This window comes from Poecilia mexicana, unplaced genomic scaffold (assembly GCF_051168715.1).
Source record: "Poecilia mexicana isolate PSO_F unplaced genomic scaffold, ASM5116871v1 scaffold_5, whole genome shotgun sequence".
NCBI classification, from domain to species: domain Eukaryota; kingdom Metazoa; phylum Chordata; class Actinopteri; order Cyprinodontiformes; family Poeciliidae; genus Poecilia; species Poecilia mexicana.
The window spans coordinates 2944540-2962709 of NW_028263374.1; the positions used below are offsets into that span (position 1 = coordinate 2944540).

The window sequence follows — 18170 nt, forward strand, 5'->3', positions numbered from 1 at the left end:
TTCCTTGAAATTCAGTCAAGAAAGAGGCTCATTAGTTACGAAAGATCTGTGCTAGCAAGAATGCTACTTGTCTTTTTTGTACAGCAGGCGGCATTTCTTTAAAAAAAACACACACACAAACACAAAATAAACTAAACAATTCCTTATTATTTTAGTAATAACTTGCTTTTGTTTATTAAAAATAAGAGAAGAATGACATTAACCTTCCGGTTGATCACCCTGCTGGTGCTTCTCATGGCCAGGATCCATCTTTCGTCGGTTTTGGGCTTCTTCAGCAAGTGCGTATTTCACCAAGTGGTTCTTCAACAAGTTTTGCAAAGTAGACTTATCAACAGGTTCAAACCTTCCGAGGCGTTATGCTCCTTCAGGCGTCTCCTTCAAATGTCCCGTAGCAAAGGGAAATAATTCAGAAGGTCAGAGTCATTTATAGGGTTGCCGACGCTAACGTCGTTTCCATAACTTTCATTGACGAAGGCTCAATGACGAATGCATGGTGCGTGAGAGAAATTGGACTACAGAAGTTGCAAATTGCACTAGCTAAATAGTAAAGATTCATGCAGAACACCTTGTGTTCTCGTACATAGTTCAGTTACAAATCACTCTTACAAGGCAAAAAATATATATTTATATACATAATTATAACATATTTTAATGTTGAATTGTTATCTTGATACAAGTCATTGTAAGGTGTTATAAGTGTAGCTTCCGTTCTTTGGTGATACAGAAACATTGCCACACCTATGACCTCCTGGGCATATCCTTCAAGCAGTTACAGACTGTTTGTATGCCTTTCTAACAAAGGCAGATTGGCTCCGAAAATTTTACTATCAAGCAAATAATGCCTCTCTACACCGATGTGATTTGCCTACATTTAAATTAGGGCTTATGCATGTATTGTCCCAACAACCTGGCCATTTTGGTGGACATGTATGTAAATTACAGTTTGCATCTTAGATATAAACAAAGATATATATTCAGCTGAAAGCTTTTCATTTTAGAGATTTCAGTTATTTCATATTTGCAGTCTAGTTTTTCTTGTGCACTTCTTTCTGTTTGGATGAATTGATGGATCGTACCTTTGCATATTTGTCATGATAAACTTACTTTAAAACCACAATTGTAATTTTATTTTTATTTTATTTTTCACAAAGACATACAATTCAACACTACTGCTGTAGATCAGCGTTTCTCAATTCTGATCCTCAGGAACCACTGACCTGTGTATTTTAGATGCGTCTCTGCTCCAGAACACCTGATTCAAATGATTGCATGACCTCCTCTGCATGTCAACAGAAGCCTGTTAGTCACCCACTTGTTCATGTCAGGTTTGTGGCAGAAGAGAAACGCCACAACCATTGCAGGACAGGGCTTGCCTTGGGACAGGAATAGAGATACACTACGGTAGACTGTTTGAATGGGCACTCTGGCAAATGAAATCATTTTCAATCGTACAAGTGAGAAAGCGTCCGATGAGCGTTCACTTGCACAGTGCCGCTCGGCTCCAGCTGGCCCTCTCCCTCGTGTGGAGCCTGTAGTGGGTGTTGAGGTGTGCCGACTGGTTGAAGCATTTCCCGCAGACGTGGCATCGGAAGGGCTTCTCCCCAGTGTGGATGCGGTGGTGCCGCTTGAGCATGCTGACCGTAGTGAAGCTCTTCCTGCACACCGCACAGCTGTACGGCTTCTCTTTGGTGTGCCAGCGCATGTGCACCTCCAGCTGGCAGGCAAAGCTGAAGGTCTTGCCGCACTCTTTGCAGCAGTGCCACCTCTGGTTGCTCTGGCTGGGGTGAAAGCGAGGCTGCTTCAGGGATCTCATGTTCTTGATTGGCACTATGTGCATGCTCTGTTTGCTGTTGGAATAAAGCATCCCCTTCCCCTGGACGTCAATTCTTAAAGGTTTGTGACTCTTTGCAGTAGAGACAGCCGCTCTGCAGCCTACGTGGACAGTCGTTGGCAACAATAAGCTGTTGGTTGGCAGCTTTTTCTCATTCTCCTCCTCAACGTTTTCCGTCTTTGTTTCCACACATGTCGGTGGCAGTGGGGAGACATTGGGGGCCGGTGGAGGACATGACTCCTGCGGCTCAATATCACAACAGTTTCCTTCTAATTGCCCAGTTGCTTCATGTGTAAAACTACTTTGTATCTTTCTAACTGTTGATTCTTCTTTGACTTGAGGAACGAGCTCCAAGTTGCTTCTCTCATCGGGCTCACAGAGTTGACTTTCCTCTTGGAGATGGACGGTGAGAGGCTCTGAAAGATCAAAAGCATCACAAAAGCATCATATTATGCCAAGGTTACTTCAAAACAGGTGCTCGAGTCCCTGTTCTACACCTGAAGTGGAGCTAAACCTTAACCTTGATACCCAGAGTCTGGAATCTTGTGTCAGAATGGATCCTACTTTAGATTGTGCTTCCAATGGTGAATCTGCTGTCCAACACACCTGTGGCAAATCAGACTAACTCCAAATCCAAGGTCTAGATAAGAGGCGCAAGGAACATTAGACATTGTGAGGATATTTCTTCAGACTTCAACCTAAACAGAATCAATGCTTAGTTAAAGCCCAGCTAGTGTCTGACATATGGATACAGACTGTAATGGACATTTACAGGATGGAGAGACTAACAGCTGAGATGAATTAAAAGAGGGCTGCTTTTCTCTCACAATGGAGGAAATGGATGGACTACAGGATATCTAAGAAGTCGAACCTTGACAGGACAAAGTGTAGATAATGATTTTACACAGAAGTATTTAATAAAAAAAAGAAAGAAAGAAAGAAAGAAAAGGAAAAGGTTAAAGTGCCTTCTCTGGGTTATGGACGGGTTCTTGCCTAAGTCGAGTTTAGGTATCTCGGGGTCTTGTTTATGTATGGAGGCAGAGTGGAATGAGAAAAGACCAAAAGGAACCATTCAGAAGAACACTCTTAGTGAGAATACATCTTAGAACCTAAATATAAAAGAAGACCTTCACATTTTGTTTACACTGGCAGAAACAGACCACTTTAGTATGTTACAAACAGTGGACTGTTTTAATTCAACACTTTGTTGGTGATTTCATAACATTTTTATTCTATATGATTCATTTTTGACTTTGGAGGCTCTGAATGTAAAAAGTGGCCATGCTTTCTGCACGGCTTTGTCTGTTTTTAGGGTGTAAAAGCGCTACAATGATCCGGATGGCATGTGTGCTATTGCTTCATATGAAATAATCTGGGAAAAAAGGAAAACCAGAACAGGTTTGAGATGGAATGTCGAGTGTTATAATCAGCAAAACTGGATTCAGTTTCTTTAAAAAAAGATTAAAAGAAGTGACGTTTTAAATTAAAAGAAAGCATTATGGAACATAATATAACTCAGGCCTTTGCCCCAGCCATTGGTGTGTGCATTACAGGCATTACTTTCTTTACAATCTTCTAAGACCCAATCATAATAAGGGTTTTCAAGCAAACTGAATTTAGCAGAACAACAGAGGGGATAGTGGTTGAATACAGAATCAGATTCCACTCTTCCCCAATACACAGAGCTGCTTGCTCTTCCCAAACTGAATTAAAACCACCACCGCAGAGACTGAAAAGCTCTGCAGCAGGAATCTCCACCACTCTTCACCTGACTGCTGCAACAGCAGCCGCTGGACGGCTGCGTTCAGGAGCTTCTGGAGGCGGTCGTTCTCCTCTCTGGAGCGCAGCAGCTCGCTCTGGTACTCGGCCACCGCGTCTTTAACGGCCCCGAGGATCTCCGCCGCGGCTGCGGTCAGCCTGTCATTTAGGAACACGCTTAGCCGGTCCAGCTTACTCATGTTTTCGACAATGTCCATCTGTTACCGCCCACTATACCGGAAGCACAAGCAGACCGGCGGCTTCTGTCTGTAGTCAGTGAGCTGCAAAACTAGTGTAGTGGCGCCATCTTGCGGTGGGCTGTCTTCTTTTTTTTTTTTTTTTGGCGGTTGGCAAACGGTTGATGTGGTGTCCTTGCCAAGCGCTCTAAAAAACAAAACACTTTAACACTACTTGCACGTAAGGTATTTTTATTAGTAGTACATTTGTTGTAATTTTATTGTAGAAGTGGTATTTTGTTGGTCTTCAGATACTTCAAACAACTCCTTTTTTAAAATCATTAACATGTCCTCTGGATAATTTTTAAGACTTTATTTCGGTATGTAACATATATTTCAGTAAAGGCATAAAAGTCACGTTTTTTCAACGTAAAAAAGTAACTGGTTGTCGCAATATTTGTTGTGATACTTCGATATAAGAACTTTTCTGTAATGCCAGTGTGTTTGGCAAAAAAGCAAGAATTCTAATGAGTTCACGCAGTTCCATGTTTTTATTAAAGTTTTTGACTCATAAAAAATCTATTAGAGTGAGAAAAGCTATTACAAAAAGAAAAGCACAAAAATTATATTTGATGTTTTCCCTATTCTAATGCAAATCCCCACTTTCCTAAAAAATAATTTTGAAGAAATACCACTTCTTCTAAAACATGTTTTACGCAAGAAAGGGGTGGGAAGAAAACATTTCTGGCAAACATTATTTTAGGAGGTGGCAAATATTTCAATAGTTTTTTTTCCCCTTGCATTTTTTTCCTCTATATTCATTTAAATTTGGCATTTCTATTTCTACTAAACTGCACCGCTTCTGTAAATTTCATATTTAGACTTTCAAGTCTGTAGTTGTCCCGATAAAACCTCCATTTAGTAGCTTGATACATTTAGTATCAAAAAAGGACATTTTTACCCTAGTCATTGGTAATTATCGAAGTACTTTTTTTTGAAGACAGTAATTTTTTGAAATGTATCTGTATAATCAGGATTTTTTATTTTTGTGAGATGGGAGAAACCATAGAGAAAATGTGTTGACCAACTTGGTTAACATGAAGTTCAAATTCCAAATTTCTTTCCAATCTTTTATTGAGGAAACAAAATAAAGTTAGAAGTGCATTAACATAGGCACATAGTGCCAAGGTGGCTGCAGTGAATTTTAAATAAACTGAATCCAAACCAATGCTGCTCCAACTTGTCATTAAAAGTATTTTTTATTTACATAGATGATTTTAAGATCATGACAAAGCGTCATGGAGGAGCAATCACACATAAGGATCGTAAAACCAGTATGTCATCTACCAGAATGCATCAATATTTAAAAAAAAACCAGAGGACAAATAGAAATAGAAGTGTTTTCTTTTACAGAACATAGAAACACCACAAAGACTCCCTGAGGTATTCATTATTAAAAATGCAGAGTGCTGAGGATCTCGGCGAGGATTGGGGTTTTCTAAGTGTTCAGGACAAGAAGTCTCAGTCCAACATGATCAAATCCACCCGTGACAAACGACAGGAGGAATTCCACTCGCATGCTAACTCTGATCACAGGGAACCTGGGCAGTATTTTAACTCATAATACAGGAAGTGGAGGAATCCACTGAGACATACACAACAGAAAAACACAGATACCAGCAGAAGTGCCCCTATGTTCATTAGTTCTATATCCAGCTTGCATACACAGTATACAGATAAGACTCCCCGGCTAAAATGCTACTTTCCTCCATCAGTTCCTGACAAACAGCAGCACCTACAAACACATTTTTCCCTTTCTTTCTTCTGGAACTTGTCAGACGTAAAGAAGTTGGGAGAACATTCCCACACAATCCAAGTCCGCAGATTTTCACATGGCAGAGCATCCGACAGGATGGCGTGCGAGAGACGTCGTCTAAAATGTGACAAATGTGAAGGTAATTCGCGAAATGAGCTGAATTCTTTACGACGCATCTCGGACTCGCTTGTGGCTCGCCGGTTCTCTCTCAGCTGTCGATCATTTCCGACAGCTCCTGCAGCAGGTCATCCTCTCCGATGGCCGGGTCCACGTCACCCTCCAGGTGGTCGTCGGTGAACTGGTTGATCAGATCCTCGAAGTCGTCCACCGAGGAGCTGCAGGCGTCAGGGTTGGAGGTGGAGGCGGTGCGGGACGTCGCCGTGCTGGATCTGCGTGTCCTGGACTGGGTGGGACTTCTGAGGATGGGACTGAAATGAAAGAAGGGAGGCGGCCTTGTTCATGTTCGTGAAGTAATCTGACGTCTGAAGTATCCGTGTTGATACTTTGAGATGGTGGAAGATACATCTATCTGTAGTATGTAACTTAGAAACAATGTTTTTCTTTTTACATGTTTGTTAAAAATGTCATAATGTTGTGACATTATATTATGAGACAGATAATCTGATTAAAAAAATAATCTAGCTCCACTGCCTTCTCCCAGTAGTAACAGCAGAAATATACATCTCAGTTAGAAACAACGAATCAGAGCCAGGAGGAGGGTCTTAGTGCTGCCAGTCACTCTCATGCTCCCCCCGACCCTTTTTCTCTCCTGCGCTACAGCGGGGTCACAATAACATAGTCTGCCATGAATGCTAAGGCTAGCATCTGCTGTCAACAATCACTGTTGACAGCAGATGTCTAAACAGTTTTAATGGAACGGCAAGTTATTTCGTTGTCATTAGCACATTGAACAGCATTGATTGACATCATTAAGCCCCTCCTCCTGGATCTGATTGGTTGTTTTCGGTCGGGAATGATGCATTTCTTCAGATTGAAATAACAGCACAAAGAAGAGCTATTATTTCAGATTATCTCTCGTATACTATCAAGACAATGACAATTTTAACAAATATACAAAAAAAAAAACGTAACAAAATACAGCTTTAATGTGGGATTATTTTTTTAAAATGACATGGATAACAGAAAAACATTCATATAGTCTGACTGACTAAACTTCCAATTACAGAATATTTTACCGAGTGCTTATAATCGCAAAAGCAAAAGGTACAGCTCAGACCAGCATTCGGCTTCAAAAAGATTCACCCTAGCCCTCTGTACAGCATGCCCTCTGATAAAATAGATATTTCACTGAAGAGTGAGTGTGTTTCCAGTCCAGTAGACTCGCTTCACTTGGTGACCAAAACTGCAATGTTTGTTCTATTTTCATTGATATGGTCTCGGATCCGCTTGGTGTTCACAAGTGCATTCTAACCACACCAGAGTTCACTTTAAATGAACCCAGGGCTAGGTTTTTAGGTGAACCAGAGTTCACTTTTTTGGTTTGGATCAAAGTTTGATTACGTAACAAGTAAACCAGACTTTCCCGACAGACGGAATGGAGTTGGATTAAAGCGGACTAAACACTTCTGGTGTGAACTTACCTTTGTGGGACCGGCCAGCCGTCTCTGACTGCATCTCCACTGGCGGCTGCCTTGATGTCTTGACCCTGAATCTGCGTGAAGACAGGAACCGTCTGAAGCTTGTCTCTCTGGGTGCTGGGGGTGGGCTGCACAGCAGACGTCGGCTGGACCTCTTTGTTTGAAGACTTTAAGGGGAAAATTGGCAGAGTGTCAGTGAATTCAACGGTTGGTTTGAGATAACAGATGTTCTAAACACAGGAACATTCAGATATAATCACATCCTTAAAGACAGTCATCTGTCACAGACATTTCCAATGAAGTGTTGTGATTTCTAGCTTTAATGTCATTAGCATGTCCCAATAAAATTTTTTATTTTTTTTTTTCCCCACCGGTATTATTGTGAATGATGCATAGCTCAGCCTTAAGTGGGAACAATCTACCTGCTGAGCAGTGGTGGAGCTGTTCATGGGTTTCACAGCTGCAACAGCAGAACCCTCCACTCCTCTCTTCTTCGGAGGCGGCTTCACCACTGATGGCTTCACATTCAGCTTAGGCCTCACTGAAACAAAATGGAAACAAACATAAAAAAAAACACATATTATGGGATGGAAATAGAAGGGCTTCTCTTCTACTAACTGTTCTTTATAGTAGATTCTACACACATGTTCAGACTGCAACCAGCTTTCCGTCCACTAGAGGTCACCAAACTTTCTCAAACTTAATTATAGAGAAGAAGACTTGTTTTGTCCAGCCAAGTAAATAATTCCTCAACACTGATTGTACTAGCGCCATGGCAGGTTAACTTATAACATGGGAAAATGTCTTGTTAAAAGTGAAATAATCAGCCAATGGAAGTAGAAATTATTCATCAACATTATGGAATTATTTACTGAAAACAACTTCTATATCTTACTGAAAAGTTACTTGTAAGTTAGTTCTGTCTTATTTCAAGTATACTAAGATATCTGCAGTAGAAAGTAGACAAACATACTTGCTAAGATTTTGTGTTTTTGTAATATACACATCCATGTTTGGGGTTCATTAACATTTCAGATCAACTGAGTGGACTGCAGCTGCTGATTAGTAAATATAAGCCTCAGAAATAAGACCTGCCTAATAATTTTGCACACAGCAGGTGTGTATATTTGTCATGCATGTCTGATCACGTTAATGATTCTTCTATAGAACGATCGGTGACAGACCAGGACAGGAAACACATTTGTCTGAACAGAGCACATAATCTGTTATTTGTCCCCCCCAACAGTTTTGAATAGTTTAATCTAAATTTAGAGGATTTGGACTAAACTAATACCTGATCCCTGCAGGTCACATCTGCTCAAACCAAACCGAGAAAGTCCAGTTCTGTCTCGTCTCACCTTTGCAGCTGCCTGGATGCTCCAAGGTCTTGGTCTGATTAGAGTCTGCCAGAAGTTCTACAGGCTGACTCGACTCCTTCGTTATCTGTGCAGACGGCTCTGAGACGGGGCCTCTTGTGGTTTTGTCCAGGAAGTCTGTTGAGCTCTGCTTTGGTGAGGCCGAGAGCGCCGTTGCCGTGGCTGCGGTTTTGAGGCCAGGAGAAGCTGTCCTCTTCGGAGGCGATGGTGGTTGCGGTTTTAGGGAGATGAGTTTCCGAAATGAGACTCTGGAAGCAGGCGGGGCCTCTGCCGAAGCCTGACGGGTCGTGGCGGGGGTTTTCCTCTTGAGGGCGCTGCTGACGCTCTGCTTCTGAGACGAATCGGCCTCGGCGGGGCTTTTGGCCTGCCCCTCCTGCTCCTGCCTGCGGAGGCGTTTCTCCTGCATGATCTCCTCAAACGTCTTCACCTTGATGGCGGAGGCCTGCACGGACGGGAAGTCTCTGTTACTCACGGCTGGCAGACCAGCAGCCAATCAAACGAAGGTGCTGAAGGACCAGACATACCTGAGCAGGAGCTGCTGCAGCTTTCGCCGGCCTCTCTGCTGGTTCAGTGCTCCTTTCAGCTGCCGTGTTGCTTTCTATCACACAGGAGAAAATGTGACAAAATCAGCTGGAATTATCCTCCATATCTGCCACATTTTCATTTTGGGTCATATTAAGATCATGACATATTGATAAAACCCATTAACCCCATTAACAGATTGTTAAGATATTAATAAAAAAAGCTGTCTCTGAATTCAATAAGTTCCTCTTAAAGTGAAATAATATTAAACATCTTTTCACACGATTTGTCACTTTCTGGATTTCACAATTGTTTTTGTGATTTTTACAAAAATCTGAAATTGCTGCTTTTGTGACGTCAATTAAATATTTGCAAGAACTTTTGAGATATTTGTGATTGTGGGTAGGGTAGGGTTAGGTTTAGGTTTTTTGGTACGCGCCACATCGATCGCGGGCCAACAACTTGACATCAAGCAAAGCTGAGAGGCAGCAGTGTAGTAGAAGTAGCAAACACTGCCTCCTGCTGGTGGGAGTCAGTAGTCAGCTAACCCAAAAGTTGTACTCAACTAAGAATAGCAATACTTCAATATAATTTTTCTCGGGTAAAAAGCAAACACCTAAGAAATTACTCAATATAAAGTAAAATGATTTGGCAAAAAGGCGATTCAAGTGGAGAGTTACTCATCAAAACATCAATCATTTAACAGCTAAAACTTACCAAAATATAAAGTTATGTGGAAAGACTGAAATTAAAATAATATAAATATCAAAAGCAGGCAAAATTTGTACAAAAAAAAAAAGTGTGGTGATCTTGTTGATTTTGTGTGAATTTCTGTGGAATTCTGCTAAATAACTAGAGGGACTGACTGACTTCTGTAATTTGGGAGTAAATGGATAAACACTGCCTTTATTTGATTAATAAAGTAATATGTATGCACACAAATGCTACCCTGAAGGCTCTGTTTAAGCGGTGGCGGGCCAGATCCGCTTTGTGTTTCTTACGTTGGGTTGGGGGCTTCTTGACCCGAAGCAGATGTGGCCTCTTGGGGGCGCTGTGCTCGGGGTCGGGGCTGTCGGTGGTCTGCTGGGCCTGGACTCTGGCTGCCTTCTCCTTGCGGATCTCCTCCAGGGTCTTCACCCTCACCTTCTCCACGTCAGCGGCGTCCATCGGCCCCGGGCCCTTGGCGGGAGTCTTCTCCTCTGGGTGCTCCGCCTTCATCAGGTTGGGGTTCTGGTTCTGTTGCTCCTCCTGCTTCATCTTCTTCTCTCGAATGATCTCAGAGAAGGTTTTAACGTGGCCGATGGGGGCGGCTGTTAGAGTGATGGATCTCTTGGTCGCCTTGGCGGCCCTGACCGGATCTGGTTTGGTGGTTTCTGCTGCGTCGGCTGCAGGAACGTCCTTCTGGCTGCCAGCCTTGGCCGCCTTGGCCTGTTTGATCTCTTCTAGGGTTTTGATGCGGATCCGATCGGGAGCTTTGGTAGACACTGGGTTGGCCTCGGCTGGAGAAACGTGGGAAGGGTTTGTAACTACCAACATGAGTAAGAAGAGAAGTGCTGCCTCCAGTCAGAGCTCTTACCTGCATGAGCACCTCTGATAGGAGGAACCAGCCCAAGTCTTTCTTTGATTGGCTTCAAGGCTGAAGAAGAAAAGAAAAAAAAAAAAGAGTTTGTTGATCTGACCTCAACCTGTGTAATATTAGTAATCTGACTGAATCAGCAGGATTTGCAGTAAGGAAGCACAGACTGCCTGCTTGTTTTTAGCTTGACCTCTGACACCTCAATATTTTGAGGAGATGCAACCTCCTCAAAATATTGTAAAAATAATTAAATGATGGTGGTAGTGATTATTAGGAGGAAACTTGAATTAGCCAAAACCAGCAAAAACACATCTGAGCTTTGAAACATGTGACAAACAGAACTTTTTCAGACACCTCAGCCAGTGAGTTTCCCCGCTCACCTTTCTGAGTGTTGACCGGCGGCTGCTCTTCATCAACAATTCTGCCCAGGCGCTCGGCCAGACTCTTCTTTATTGTAATCTGACCCCCGCTTTGAAAATCTGAAACAGAACCAAACCAGGAGCTTCAGAATGGAACTAGCACCATCAGCAGCATCAGCAGCAGTAGCAGATTGATCCAAACCCACCTGCAGGGGGCACCCTTCGCCCGAGCCGTTCAGCCATGCTGCCTCTGGGTCGGTCAGGCTCTTCCAAAACAACAGCACCTGATATTAAACACAGCAGAAGATCACTGATCTGAACGCAAGTCGTTCTCTACTGGCTCTTGATTGGAATTTACAGTGATATGTAAGTGATGACAGACAGGAGAATTCTAAAAAAATAAATACAGAACTTAAACTTCATCAGAAGCACAGTTCTGAAACATAGATCTTTTTTCTTCTGATTTCTGAGGCCTGAATTATCGGACGCTAAAGTAACTGCTGATGGTTCCAGGGTAAAAGCTGAGGGCAGAGGAAGAGCAGTTTGTTGCTCACCTCCAAACTGTGAGAGGGCGGGCCGGTACGATGGCAGGCCATTCTCCGTCTCTCCGTTGGTGGAGGTGTCGGCGCTCTGGAGGGGGTAACCTGTCCTCCTCATGCTGGACTTCAGGGCCTTCCTCAGCCGGATCTCCTCCAACGTGCTCACGCCAAAGTTCAGCGGCTCTCCTGGACAAAACACGACCCTCGTGACCTTTCCCAGGACCTTCAGTCGTCGGGTCAGAGCTGCGGAGCTTGGTCTCACCTGATTTAGCCATCTTCCGAGGTGAAGGACCGACCTTGCCGTCCTCTCCCTCCTCCGAGAACTGATCTGAAACGCAAAGAGCCGAACGGTCAGAATCAGAGCAGGAAGACGTTGTTTGAAAGTGATCAAAAGACTAGGAAAAGATGATGATGTCAGTTCAAGACAAAACAAAGCACTATTTTATGCTACCTGAGAATAGACTGTTCTACATTTGCCAAACGGAGCAAATATAGAACCCGTCCATAGGACTGGTTTAACAAGAGAGGCTGTCCAAACAAAAACAATCATCCAGCCTCTGCAGAGCAGCTTGGACTGAACTGACTGGTCTGAGTTCAGTCATCCAGAAGGTGAAATGGACCTAAATGGACTGATGTTTACAGTGTGTAGCCATGGAAACTTCCCAAGACTCATGTACTCCCGATTGTCAGGCGACAGTCTGGCCTCTGCAACATTTACTATCCAAACAGCCGTTTTTGCTTCCATTTCTGGCAACTTAAACTCTGACCTGAGTTTAGAAGCACTAATTTCACATAACTTTGGGGGAAAAATACAGCTGGGGCTCACCTTCTTCATCCTCATCATCATCTGCTGGATTAATCACCACGGGTGGATGTGTTGGGCTTGGTACCGGCTCCTGTGTGTCCGTCTTGATGACCCCTCGGAGCTGAGGGTTGGCTGCGTTGGGCGGAGCGGCAGCAGCCGGCGGCGGCGGCGGGACCGGCTCCTCTTGTGGCGGCTCCTCGCTTTTGCTCAGAACTGGAAAAAACAGCAGCTGTCAACTTAAAGAGCACTATGTTTCTTTAGAGCATATTGGTGGGAAGAAATTCAGCTTACCTTTATCAGGAGGGACAAAGATGCCCTCTATGTAGCGAGGCCTCTCGTGGAAGAAGGCACAGTGTGGTTTCTGGCAGCCAGCGGGCTGGTTCTCCCAGTAACAGGGAATTTCCTTCCTGTTTTTCTGTTTTTGATCAAACACAAACGGCACTGTGAGCAGACAAGATCATCGTTTGGGGTTGCTTTAACATTTCTTCTAATATAACCCAAACTACAGAAGCCCATAACCCTGAACCAGTGTTGTAGGAAAACCTGGGATCTGAAACCAAACATAAGATGCGACTCCAGCTGGAGAGAAGGAGGTAATGTTTGGATCAGAGTCAAGCATGACGACTTACTGCAGGTTTTTAACTTCTGACAGCTTCTGCACAGGTTTTACAGGAAGGGCTGCGGCTTCAACACCTTAATTTCAATTTATTAACTACACAGATTTGGACGCAATTTCTCACTTTTATTTTGACACGCTTTTGGAAGGCCTGTAAATCTGACGCGCAAGCAACAACCGCAACATTAATCTAAACCTAAATAACAGATCAAAGACAATAATCTTCGTTAATGAGCTCACATGTCTATTTATTCAATAATTTAGCAGCGAAACAGTTTTTGAAAATATTGCTTATCTTGTCGATAGATGTTTTTTGAATAAAATGTGATTAATGACAGACCCTGCAATTGGTATGAGTTAACTAAAGAGTTAAAAAAATTTATTTTTCTTTTTTTAATATGCTAAAGTTCCCGCTGGAACCTTTCTATTCGCATGTTTTTGGTATGCCAATAAATCTGATGCACAAACAACATCCACTAACAACAGCGATGGACGCTGCTGGGGCTTCATTTTGTTTAAAAAAAAAATAACAATCTGACTGGACGCTGGAAAAGACCATTGTTGTGTTCAAGTTGTGCTAAAAGTGAGTTAAATTTTCTTTAACGTTGACATGAAATTTGAAAACATTACTTGATATTTATGCATTTTTGGAAGACTGGAAGACTAATACCTAAACACCAACTAAAAAGACTTAAAAAAGGCAATCATTTACAAAAAGCCCAAGATAAATTAACAATGCTAAGCCTGGTGGGGGCAGAGAAAAAGTCTGGTGGCCCACCAGGCTAATAATACACTGAGGGAAACCCTGCTATCGGTGAAGCTATTCACGCCTCAAATAGCATCTCGATGCTAAACATGTAGCAGCACCACAGACGTCCCCAGTGCTAACGCCAGCGTCTGCATCCACATTTCTAAAGAAGTTTCACGAACGATCAAAGCTGACTGGCTATAAAATATCACTCAGCTTCAATCAGATGGTTGAATGCACAATATCTTTGTTCCTAAGCTAATCTATTTATTCAATAACTTAGCAGCAAAAAGTGTATTTTGAATTGAAAACGTTTGTCATTAATTTGTGGTTTTCGATTAAAATGCAATTAATTAATTACAGTTAACTTTATTAAAACTCTTTATTGGCTTCCAGCACCAATTATAAGACATTAAAAGGGTTAAAACCTAGCTCCTTTTAAAATGAAACCTGAGTGAAAAGTCGCTGGTACGACAGGGATGGCTAAACTGGGCTTACCGTGATCTCCATATGGCGAAACTTGCAGACAGTACGGAAGCAGCGTCCTTCCTGCCACAGGTTGCAGACAGTCTCGTTGCCCATAGCAGCCTCACAGTGTCGGAATGGGCAGCTGTCACCCTGTTCAGTGAAAAAGAAGAAAAAAAAAAAATGAAAATGAAAATGAAGCTCACTTTCTCAGCTCTCATTTCAAGTCAGCTTCAAAACAAAGGATGCAAGTGCAGAGTGCATCAGAGGCCTCTGGTCTTACTTTAGTGCAGGTAGAATAGTAGAAGAAGTAGCAGTCATCTCCATGGTTGGTCATAGTAATACGTGACGAGGCTTAAGAGGCGGCAGTGACCCAGCAGCTGGTTCCCTTCTGAAACGATCGAGACTCTCCCTGAGATCACAAAGAAAAAAAAAAAAATAATGGTTTCCTCATTACTTCTATTCCCGTTATGCATCAGACCAGGGAGTCACATAATGAACACAGAAGCAATCCGTCTGCCATTGTTTACATGGTGACTTAAAGGGACGTCGGAGGAAATCTCTGTGCAACGGTTTTAAAATGCGACTCAAAAAACCAATCTGTTCAGATGAGAGATTAAAGGTTGCAAACGAACATCGGTAGGGCCGTTCTACTGCTGCCCTGACGACCATGGAGAGTTACTATGGTGTCTGAGACTAGTACCATGTTTCCCCGATAGTAAGACACCCCCGATTGTAAGACGTATCGGAGGTTTCAGGGGGGTCGGCTAATATAAGCCGTACCCCGAAAGTAAGACGTATGTCTTACTTTTCGGGGAAACACCTCTCATCTAGCTGCGCGCCGCCTCCTGCCCACGTCCGCGCCGTCCCCCTCTCCATACGTCGCGGCGTCTGCCACCTCCCTCTGATCTTAATGAGCGCCGCCTCCTGCCCACTTCCGCGTTTTATGGTTAAAACAAAAAATTCGACAATTTTTTTCCAATATAAGACATACCCCGAAAGTAAGACATAGTGGGGCTTTTGGGGATAAAAAGAAAGTAAGACACTGTCTTACTTTCGGGGAAACACAGTAGTACTCTTTGGGGGGGAGGGGGGGAGTAGAAAACTGTAGCAAATGTGTCATAACAAAGACCAACTTATTGATTTATTTTTATGGAGAAACAACTTATTGTTCTATAGCGCTGACCAGGGTTCAATTTAATGTGGACTTGTTACTGACAGCTTCAGTGTGAACATGTGGTCGAGTTTTGCTTTGGTAGTATTTGTATTTTGCATTCACTGTATTTTAGTGGTGGATTCCAGTCCAGTCTCACTCCAAGACCATGATGAAACTGTTGTTTTTTTGTTTTTTTTTAATTAATGTCTGTTGGGAACAGATTTGTTGAAGAAGTGGTAAAACTGGTGGGTGCTGGTTTACTGCAAGTCTGTCTTTAATTGTTCTGATGTTACAGAGTCTAGATGTAAAACTTGGACCGTTTAGATTTGTCACAAGGTGTTCTGCCGTTATTTGGATTGTTTTAGTTCTTTTTATAAGTTTTAACCACAACTAAGCTATTACAGCTGAAATTACTAGCCCAGATTTTGGCCAAGTCTTCCCATTAATGAACTATTGGGGTTAAACCTTAGACTGTTCAAAGTTTGATTTTTAATGCTTATAATTCAGAAAATCAATTTTCCTGGTTACAGTTTAGTTACTAAACAGTCCATAAGCATGTCTGCTACAGGACAGGTTTTTCATATCCATTATATTTTACTTGCTTAAAATTTTTGTTTTATCACATGCCAATTTATTTTTTATCATATTCGATCAAACTGAACTGCATCATAATTTGTTAGGAAACAAAATACTGAATCATAGCAAATCTGGGTTTACTCTTCCTAACCAATCAGATTGTTGCAATTGTATGACGCTGCTCATCATCTGGGCTACAAATTAAGAGATGCATAACCTCAACGTAGCCAGGCATTTAGGCCAGAGAACATCTCTCAACAGAACTTAATTTTAGTTTTTGTAATTTTGTCGACATCTATGAGCTACAACTGACATTGGCTCACACTGCCCCACTTTACCTGAGGTGCCTATGCTGGTGTCTTCCTCTTGAGTGCACTGCTGGTACGGTGTCTCCGGAATTATATGGAGTCCTGAAGGAAGACTTGATCCATGAGATAAGAGGAAAAGTGGGGGAGGTCGCCCAGAAAAACTCGTCTTCCTATGTGATCCCTGGTCTCAGGCGATGTGAGACATCTGTATCTCAGCCAGACCACTAAACAGGACCGACAGAGGGTGCAAAAGTCCTTTTTTTTTTTTTCCTTTTCCTGTTTTTTTTTTTTTTTTTTTTTTTTGGTATGAATAACTGAAGTGACTAATCGAGGAAATGTATAGGGGGAATTAATCAGCCAGACGAATGGAAAGGACAAAAAAAAACTTTAACTCAAGTGGCAAACGTTGGGTTGATGTGAGGCAAAAAAAAAAAATCTTCAGGGTCTTCTTGTGCCTGGGGTCATTTTGTTGTCGGTGTGGCAATATATATATTAAAAAAAATTAAAAATGGGAGAGAAATCTGGGCTTCTAGTGATTTTCAGCTGTTGCTTAACAACGCTGAAATGGAGTCTTCTGCCTACGGATTGTGATGAGTGCAAGCTCCACATCCAGAGCTCCCCAGAGAGGATTGAGAGGGCTGGCTCTAAACCTACAAATCAATCAAAAACACTTCCCAACAAACTCAAAGTGGGTTAATATGAGAGAAAGAGAGAGAGAGAAGGAGAGACAACACAAACAGCTGAAACATTTCAACATAAAGCAGAAATACACTCTTGATATTGACTCTAGGGTATAGCAGTATTTTACAAAAATCGAGGTTAAGACAGGCTGCAGCTCTGTTAAAATGTCACATTTATTTATCTCATATGTGTTTTGCTGCTTAGGAACCTCCAGTTTACGCTGTAGATCAGCTTGAACAGGTTTGGCCTTGTTCTGAAGGTTTTCAGGTGGTTCACATCTTCACTAATTATAAGCCTTTCCCATAATGTTCCCACTCAAACCATTTTGTACTAATGCATCAGTTTATCTCTCAAGAGAGCTAAGGATATTGATAAAAACAGATACGAAGGACAATACAAACAAATGCCAGTATTTCACCATACAGATCAGTTGACTAAAACTAATCCTCGACCAAACCAAAGCAGCTCTGAACGAACTCCAGCCTGCAGGTTTTTATTACTTTTATGAGCTCAAGATGTTCTTGCCAATAATACTAATAACGTGAAAACTCCCCAGGTTTACGTCGCGCCTTTCTCGCGCTACCAGTCAAAGTAACATTTCTATTTCATCAGGATTAGCATCAGGGAGGGAACATCTGATTCAGTACCTTGCCCAGTTGTACGTGGGTACATGGCGAGGCCAGCTGGATCACAGCCGCCCCACTTTGGTGAAAATAACCAAAGTTTAAAAACAGACAAATTGAAGAAAGTGATGACATACTTACTCTAAAGTGTGTACAATAGCTTAAAGCTAACTGGAACAAGCTACGAGCGATCCCCCAGTAGTGATGGAAATTTGACTATAACATAAATTTATTAACTGATCACGACTCTTTATGGTTATCCAAAAACTATAAGTACGGATAACGAACTATTGTTAATACTTGTCACGAGTTTGTACGACAGAACTTATTTTAGCACATGCTACATAATACAGGCCGAGACCTTCTCCTTAGCTAAAATGTTAAGATGGCTGTTTATGTCGTAATTACCGGAAAATGTACTCTCCAGCTTCAACGTTTCCAAATAACAACAGAGTTAGCATATAAACACGACGTATGATGCTAATTACCAGTTGTTTTGTTTAAAAAAAGATATTTTAAAAGTTCTGAAATACGAGAGTTGTGGTCCCGGGTCGCTCAGGTCCGAAGAAGTACGGAGACAAAATCAAAATGGCGGCTGAAGCTAAAAATACGAGTTGGCTCTGTTCAAATGTTGCGTTCAT

The 18170-nt window shown here is 42.2% G+C and overlaps 2 protein-coding genes across 2 annotated transcripts; both read right to left on the reverse strand.

Annotated features, from left to right (window-relative positions):
- Nucleotides 1-1117: 1117 nt before the first annotated feature.
- Nucleotides 1118-4740, reverse strand: LOC148159575 (uncharacterized). Its single transcript, XM_088005330.1, has 2 exons — nucleotides 3600-4740; nucleotides 1118-2247 (listed from the first exon to the last, which is right to left on the reverse strand). The coding sequence occupies exons 1-2, from the start codon at nucleotides 3805-3807 to the stop codon at nucleotides 1478-1480; spliced, it is 978 nt and encodes a 325-aa protein (XP_087861456.1). The 5' UTR covers nucleotides 3808-4740; the 3' UTR covers nucleotides 1118-1477.
- A 265-nt stretch (nucleotides 4741-5005) lies between these two features.
- zc3h11a (zinc finger CCCH-type containing 11A) lies at nucleotides 5006-18123 on the reverse strand. Its single transcript, XM_088005329.1, has 17 exons — nucleotides 17671-18123; nucleotides 16256-16327; nucleotides 14469-14597; nucleotides 14219-14338; nucleotides 12648-12771; nucleotides 12378-12569; nucleotides 11814-11879; nucleotides 11567-11737; nucleotides 11219-11296; nucleotides 11034-11132; nucleotides 10654-10713; nucleotides 10079-10576; nucleotides 9080-9153; nucleotides 8538-8997; nucleotides 7602-7720; nucleotides 7183-7346; nucleotides 5006-6009 (listed from the first exon to the last, which is right to left on the reverse strand). Exons 3-17 carry the CDS (start codon nucleotides 14520-14522, stop codon nucleotides 5790-5792), a joined length of 2499 nt encoding a protein of 832 aa, XP_087861455.1. The 5' UTR covers nucleotides 14523-14597; nucleotides 16256-16327; nucleotides 17671-18123; the 3' UTR covers nucleotides 5006-5789.
- Between the last annotated feature and the right edge of the window lie 47 nt (nucleotides 18124-18170).